This window comes from Pocillopora damicornis, chromosome 2 (assembly GCF_964200805.1).
Source record: "Pocillopora damicornis chromosome 2, jaPocDami1.2, whole genome shotgun sequence".
NCBI classification, from domain to species: Eukaryota; Metazoa; Cnidaria; class Anthozoa; order Scleractinia; family Pocilloporidae; genus Pocillopora; species Pocillopora damicornis.
In genome coordinates this window covers 8,312,031-8,319,317 of record NC_142671.1, presented here as the reverse complement: position 1 = coordinate 8,319,317, position 7,287 = coordinate 8,312,031, and the positions used below count along the sequence as shown (strand labels likewise).

The 7,287-nt window shown below is 39.7% G+C and overlaps 1 protein-coding gene across 2 annotated transcripts; it reads right to left on the bottom strand.

Annotated features, from left to right (window-relative positions):
* Nucleotides 1–2,635: 2,635 nt before the first annotated feature.
* On the bottom strand, nucleotides 2,636–6,383 carry LOC113685177 (uncharacterized). 2 transcript variants are annotated; one of them, XM_089195306.1, is made up of 4 exons: nucleotides 5,834–6,383; nucleotides 4,800–4,952; nucleotides 3,547–3,882; nucleotides 2,636–3,244 (listed from the first exon to the last, which is right to left on the bottom strand). In XM_089195306.1, the coding sequence occupies exons 1-4, from the start codon at nucleotides 6,267–6,269 to the stop codon at nucleotides 2,964–2,966; spliced, it is 1,206 nt and encodes a 401-aa protein (XP_089051432.1). In that variant the 5' UTR covers nucleotides 6,270–6,383; the 3' UTR covers nucleotides 2,636–2,963. The 2 variants fall into 2 exon arrangements, with proteins under 2 accessions (XP_089051432.1, XP_089051431.1); XM_089195305.1 differs by having other exon boundaries at nucleotides 4,800–5,096; nucleotides 5,834–6,379.
* Between the last annotated feature and the right edge of the window lie 904 nt (nucleotides 6,384–7,287).

The window sequence follows — 7,287 nt, the reverse complement described above, 5'->3', positions numbered from 1 at the left end:
ATTTAAATCACAACTGTAATAAAGTTGGCAAACGTAATTCAACGTACAATTCTTGAAGATTGCTAAGGTTGGCAAGCAAGTCAGATGGTAGCTCCTCCAAATGGTTATCACTCAGGTCTCTGTAAAATGCAATGGCATTTACAAATAACGTGTACAAGGGGAAATATCCGTGATCAACTCTGACTTTATTATTCTCAGGTGATTAGCGTTTACAAGAAGACTGAAAAATTTATTACATAGTTACAAGAATGGATAAAGAGAAAATTTCCTCTATCATGGTGATGGACGATTTTCTCTTAAAGAAGCAATCGAATTATCCATTCATCTTTGCTTCTTGGTATATTTGGCAGCTGGTTGATTAGCTATTTAATGCTTTTATTTTTTCTTTTTTTTGTCTATTATTTGAATTTATTTGACTTGAATGATTACATGTAATATACGCACAAGAATGTCGTTGTAGCTGGTATTTTCCATGGAAATGATTTAAGTTGTTTTCCACTGCAGTTAACTTCCACTGACTTGCATTCACAGGGTTCTGGACAATCGATTGTAGTATTTGATGCCAAATGATTGCTTCTTACGGTTTCAACAGCTGTTCAGTTAAATTTACATACGTGATAAGTATTTCCAAAATAAGAAACAAAACTACGTACTGATGACTGGTGATTACTAAATATATTTGGTAGAGAGGGCTAAATTATTCGCCAATAGTATTTACGAGAAGTGAAATGTCATCGCTTACCCAATAAAAAAATAAACACGAACATGGTTTTCTTTGTGACAGACATGACGCGAGAATCACCTGAAAGCACAATAGACAAGATCAGCGCTTAAGATCGAGGCAAACAGGCATGGCAAAGAAATCTATGTGGAACGCATTTTCAGTCTTGTGGTCAAAGGGGAAATAAACTAAGGCGAGCTTGGAAAAATTTGAAGAGCTGAATATAACGAAATCTTGAAAAAGCAACTATAGGCGTACACTAAGGGACCAGTCTTTATTTATCAACGGTAGGGGAAATGAAGGGGGAATCAGTCGTCGCCAACAGAGTATAAAAATAGAACTGTAGAAAATTGACAGCCGATTGACTTTTAATGAGGGGGACTCATGCAAATATGAAAATGACTATTTATCGCCGAGGGGGGCCGGGGAGGGGGGAGGCAGAGGATTTGGTGGACCACGTAGGGGTCAACAGAAACGGAGGGGGATCAGTCGTCGCTAACAGAGATTAAAAATAGAACTGTAGAAAATTGACAGACGATTAATTTTTAATGAGGGGCACTCATACAAATATGAAAATGACTACTTATCGCCGAGAGGGTGGGGGGGCAGGGGGGGGGGGCGATTATCTGAGGAAATCACGTGGAGTTCAGCAGAAGCGGAGGGGGGGGGTAAGTATCGCCGACAGAGTATAAAGATAGAACTGAAGAAAATTGACAGCCGATTAAGTGCGAATGAATGGGGATCATAAGAATATGACAATGACAATGAGCTTTATTGCTGAAGTCCGTCATCAGTCGTGCCTGGTCTGAAACAAGCTCAAAGAAAAGCATTTGAAGTCTTTTGAAGCAGTCAGTGTTGACGTTACACTAAGACCTGCGATTCAAACGCACTATAAAAGTATATATATATATTTTTTACCAATTGTCTTGAACTATTTAATGTACTACTTGCAATTTACAAATGGATGGAATTCAATTATTTACCTGAACTACCCCATCGAGTCTCTGGTGTCTTGTAAGCCACAATATTGCACCGTTAAAGACAGAATTGCTAAAATAACGTTATTTGAATACGTTTGCAATAAACTGCATGAAAACGTGGATTTGCATGCATAATTACCGCTAATTATGTGGTGGACGATACATAATTAATATCCCGGGGAACTGAAATTGTTTTGAAACTTCCAAACTTTTCAGGAATTCATCTTTCTTTCAAAAACTGAACTGTTCATTTGACTTCTTGTCTCTACTTATAGCAAGTATTTGTGGTTTTTCATCTCTTTTTCGTTCAATATGTTCAGTGCCTGCGTAACATGACGTTATTGTCATTGTTGGTTATTTAAAAACTAGCGATCTTTATCAATTAAAGAAAATTCAAATGAAACACGTAGGATGAAATATTTTTAATTCACAAAGAAATTGTGAATGGTAATACGACTGAAGCTGAGGAATACCATTCATTCAGAAATAGATATTAGTAAAGGATGTATTTCCGAGGAAGTGAAAAGAGTGCGCATGCCCACAAGAAGTTAAAGCTTGGCACGTGGCGTTTCGATACATAAATTTCTCACCAACACAGATTTTTCTATGCTGCCGCATTTAACAAACCAGATCTCACAGACCGCCCAAAACTAATGTGGGGTTTTGTTTAAAAATACATATTTATGTCCTAATGCTTTGCCGTAGGTGAACTTTCCATTGCAAATCTAGCTCTTTTTAAATTATTTAGGCTAAAAGGTGAATTTCACATACAGTTCATGTTTCTTTTCATGTTTCGTGTAACAGTCATATCATGAAATATCTAAATTTTTCAAACTTCTCAGATTGAGCCTGGGCTGCTTGTTGTGTCAAACTTACCAAATACGTCAACATGTTCAGATCTTTTTAGAAGAATAAGACAACCATCAGCCTTGCATGTTACGATTTATGTACTTTTATTCATGGACGGGGAGCTGTTTATAACCGTTTTCCTTAGGCACTCGGGTGAATCATACACGAGGGCCAGATGACAGCTCTTTATAATAAACTAGCACAAACATATTTCATGCATCAAGTAATAATACGAACTATCACTGGATCAAACACAATTCTTACCCTGATTCTACTAGTTTGATCAAAATGAAGGATCGATTTCTGTCGCTTGGCTGTGGAAGGTCTGTGTACGAGACTAATTCTGCCCTCGCTTCCACCCCTCTCCCACCTTAGCCATTGAAGAAGTCCGATATTTTTATTATTTTGAAGATTTAACTGAATTCTTTTCGAATGTCATTTATTGCGGAGTAGGTGGACGCCACACCACCAAAAATTCCAACAGCTATGAGTTCATACAAGAAAACCTTGATATGAAGAGGAATATTACGTTCAATTCTCAAATAAAACAAACAGGGAAATACAAAGGTCAATGCAGTTATTGTGGATCCTCCAATAAGAGACAGAATGGGACCAAACTTTGGGATGAGTTCGCCAATGCCAAGAATAAAACACATGATGGCGGTGCGAAGGAGGCACCGTTTGACACTAAATCCTGTTGGAAAAGAAGACCGAAAAATGACTTAAGTTAGCGTAGGTGTCTAACATTAAAACGCTGTGTTGGGGGGGTTTTTATGAAAGCAAGACTCCGATAAGGAAACAGTTTTACACGAAAGAAGCAAGAAAAAAAAAGCTCGTATTTCGCGCTTAGCGTAGCTGTGAACCCTAGAGCTATCTTAATCACATTCCTTGTAAAATATTAGATTCTATGTTGTTTTACGGAATAGCTAGACGTTCATCGCAACCCTTGCTTCCGGCTGAATTTGTGAGATTAACCCTGGGTGTATTTAAACCAACCTTGAGGTATGCTCAAAAAATCCTCAAAAGACTGCGATACTGGGTTTATCACAATAACAAAGCTGAACAGCAGGTGAAGTGTGATCAGCACAAGCACTATGTCTAACATAACAGCAGCCGCGTCATGTCCTTCGTATTTCACGCTCTCGAGAATGTTCGATGTGATGTTCTTGCCGTAAGCCACAAAACCGAGGATTGAGACAGGCAGATACATGCTTACGACACCAACATACGCCCAGAACACAGAAATTGGAAACTTGGAGCATTTTTTCATGTCTGTCTGAATCGTTGGAAAGGTTGAAGCACCACCAAATGAAAATAATATAGTTCCGAAAGCTAAAAGAAAAGGAGAAATTAAAAGAACTCAGCAGCATTGAGGAATGAATATAAGGTTCACTTTAGATAAAACCTACCATCCTCGTTTTTCCTGCGAAATTTTAGCCACGCAGTGGATAGCTCTTACTGACGATTGAAATGTTAACGTTTCGCAGCACATTCTAGTAAAAAAGTCATGTCATTTTTTATTACACTGGATAACCTGGTAAGTCGACTTGACCACACCGAGACCTTTGGCACTCATGTAACAAATAGATCCCATGTTAACGTGCCTCTGTTCAGGATTATACAATAAGCTCAGTTATGCACGCATTCTGATTGGTTCTCACTTATGATCTATTGGAGGACAGACGTATAGATGACGTCATCATTAAAACTTTTTTCCGTATATTTTAATTCTTTATTATATAAAACAATTAGATTCCAAGTTGCCGTGCGTCTGTTCAGTAATAGATCACAGAGGACGTCAAAGTGTGGTAAGAACACCAGTTACACACGAGGCGCAGCCGAGTGTGCCACATTTTTGTTCTTACCACATTTTGACGTCCTCTGTGATCTATTAGTGTACAGGCGCACGGCAACTTGGAATCTATTTGTTAAATAGATCACAGATGGAGACAAAACGTGGTAAGAAAAACAAAAGAGCACATGAAGCGCAGCCGGTTGTTTTACTGATGTTTTTACCACATTTTGATGTCTTCTGTGATCTATTACTGTACAGACCCACAGCAACGTAGAACCGATTTGTCTAATTATAGAGATGACGAAAGGTTGTTAATGGTGACGTCATCTATGCGTTTGTCTTCCAACAGAACATAAGTAGTACCAATCAAATGCTTGTATAATTCAACTTATCATATAATTTTATATGAGTAGCATGTATAATTAAATATGATCATCCACTTAGGAATACACACCTGAAAAGAAACTCTCGAAGCTTACAGTAGGTTGTTCAACGGTATTCAAATCAGACGGCATATCCAATGCGATGCAGACGCAGATCATCAAACAAGCCACAGCTGTTGCTACACTAGCACCGACAGCGATCCCCCAGAAGTCCTTGGGCGTTCCTAGCCACGAGCATGGCAGCAGAACAGCAAAACAAATTACGAGCCAGATACGCAATTCGCCGGTTTTCCCAACATCAGCCACGTGCAAATTGACAAGATTTGCCAAGTTTCGCGCCGCCAGGATCAAAAACACTACACACACCCCTAGTCATAATATCAAAACAGTAACGTCAGGTAACACCTATACATTTCATCGTCCAAACATGGATGTTTGTTCCAAATGTAAAAATATTAGTTTCGGAGCCTTGTCAAAGACATCGAGGTTGACTAATGTTGCTCATGGTATTGATATGAAGCTATGTTTCGCTTCAGAGAGTTGAAAAAGAGGATTTAAGTCCTTTTTACCTTTTGATTTACTACCCTTTACAATAAAAACGTCGGTGATTTCTCTTTCGCGCGGGATGCTGGTGCAAATCTAGTCACAACCTCGATCCCGTGTATTTCCCAGGGAGGAGAGGTCCTGGGAACGAGGCAAAGCAGAGTTCAAAATGGCTATTTGATTGCTAAACCTGACATGAACTGTCACACGACTCTTTACGTAAGGAACATATTTAAAAGTGGGAACCCAACAGCAATTTTTAGGAAATTCACTCAGGGCATTAGACTCAAAAATAATCGAGCAAGCAGACGTCATCTTCGTAAATCACATCATGTAAAATAGAGTAAATACTTAAGGCCTAGGTGTAAGGAAACACTTTAAAAAGCAATTATTGATTGATAACCCTGCAGCGAAGGATGATGCATGTGTTCAGTCCCTTGGAAGTGTCTTCTGTTGCTCCCCCGAAGTTTCCTGGCACCCGCTTCCGTGTTCAATTGCTAAATTTAAAAATCTCCAGTTAATCAATAAGCATTTCATTTCAATGTTATTTTCAGTACTATACCTATCAGTGTGATATTGATGCAGACAGTCACAGTCAATGACGCCCATCTTCCATAAGCCTTTTCTCCTATTGCTGGGTACGGGTACCGTACGTGTCCCTTGTACTCGCTATGCCTTTCACGAAGAGTCGCCCACGATCTCCCAAGAACCGTTCCACAGTAACCTGAGGCAAAGCAACAGAGAACGAGTAAACCGAATCCTGTCCAACCGGCTCCAACAATGGCAGCAGGAAGAGCCAAGACTCCACTCCCAGCCATCTCTCCGGTGATGAACACTGCGGCCGTGAACACAGTTAAACCTTTTTGCAACTCCTCAGGAGAATAATATTCGCCTCTCTCTATAATTTCGTCTCTGCTGTCGAAGGAATCTTCTTCCGATGCGCCATCTGGATGCTGATCACCGCTTTGGATATCATTTGCAACAGGAGGGACAAGCATATCGCTCAGTTTTATTTCTCCAAGGTTCCTTTGAGTCGGCCGTTTGCAATGAAGAACGAGTCACATGATAGACATAAGAGCGTAACTTGTTTTCGTCACGCAATCTTCAGGCGACACTGGGGTTATCCGTGACTACCCTTCATACTGCATTAAGAAATGTTTCTACTCCTTATTTTGCAGCTGGAAAGATATAATTATCTCCAAATTTGCATAAAGACCCATCAATAAGGAGTTTGGTCAACACTGGCGCAGGGATATGAAAGCAAATTTGTCGTCACCACGTGAATGCATCTCCAATTTGAGAGGGAAAACCAAGTCGATTAATTTCTACGAGGATATATGCCAGTGCAGGGAAAAATACTTTTGCACACTGATACGCGGGTTGCCCTAACTCGAATACTTCTTTGTCATCAGACCCTGTACTCCACTCTCCCCTCTCCAGTGATCCCTCCAGTGATTTTTTTTCTATCTTCTGGGAAATAAAGATTGTTTATGTAACTTCACACAGGTGTCCTAATAATATACTTGAGATTTTGAACATCGAGCACATGAGATGGCCCTCATTTGGAGAGCATTTCAAGCGATTAAAGGCGGAGGTACTCATCAAAGTAAATCTCAAGATATTTCATTTGACAGTACAACGCTTCCCGTGCTTGTTGCAGAACGTATTGCGTCCTTCCTGAACGGCAAAGATCTGATAAATTTGGGAAAGACTTGTAAATTCTGGAACGAAATATCTCGCAAGAATATCGTCTGGAAAATCCTCATCGAGAGACGGTTTGGACGGCAGGCAATTTCTGAAGCTAAAAATACCGCGATAGATTACAAAGGGCTTTATTTCAAACTAGCTACAAGCAAGAAGCCAGCTACTTCTTTTGATATAGTTTGGCTGAACGGTCATTATTTACAGAAAGCGAAAGACAGGGAAAGCGGATATGGAGAAGTTCTTCAATTGAACTCTGTTTGTTGGCTTCAAATCAACCAGTTTTTCGTCGGCGTTCTTCCAGGAAAATACGCT

Coding starts and splice junctions, on each gene's coding strand:
- LOC113685177 (XM_089195305.1), bottom strand. CDS start 6,269: ATGCTTGTCCCTCCTGTTGCAAATGATATCCAAAGCGGTGATCAGCAT. Junction 3,883..4,799: donor CTTCGAGAGTTTCTTTTCAG/GTGTGTATTCCT, acceptor CTTTTCTTTTAG/CTTTCGGAACTATATTATTT. Junction 3,245..3,546: donor TTTTTTGAGCATACCTCAAG/GTTGGTTTAAAT, acceptor CTTTTCCAACAG/GATTTAGTGTCAAACGGTGC.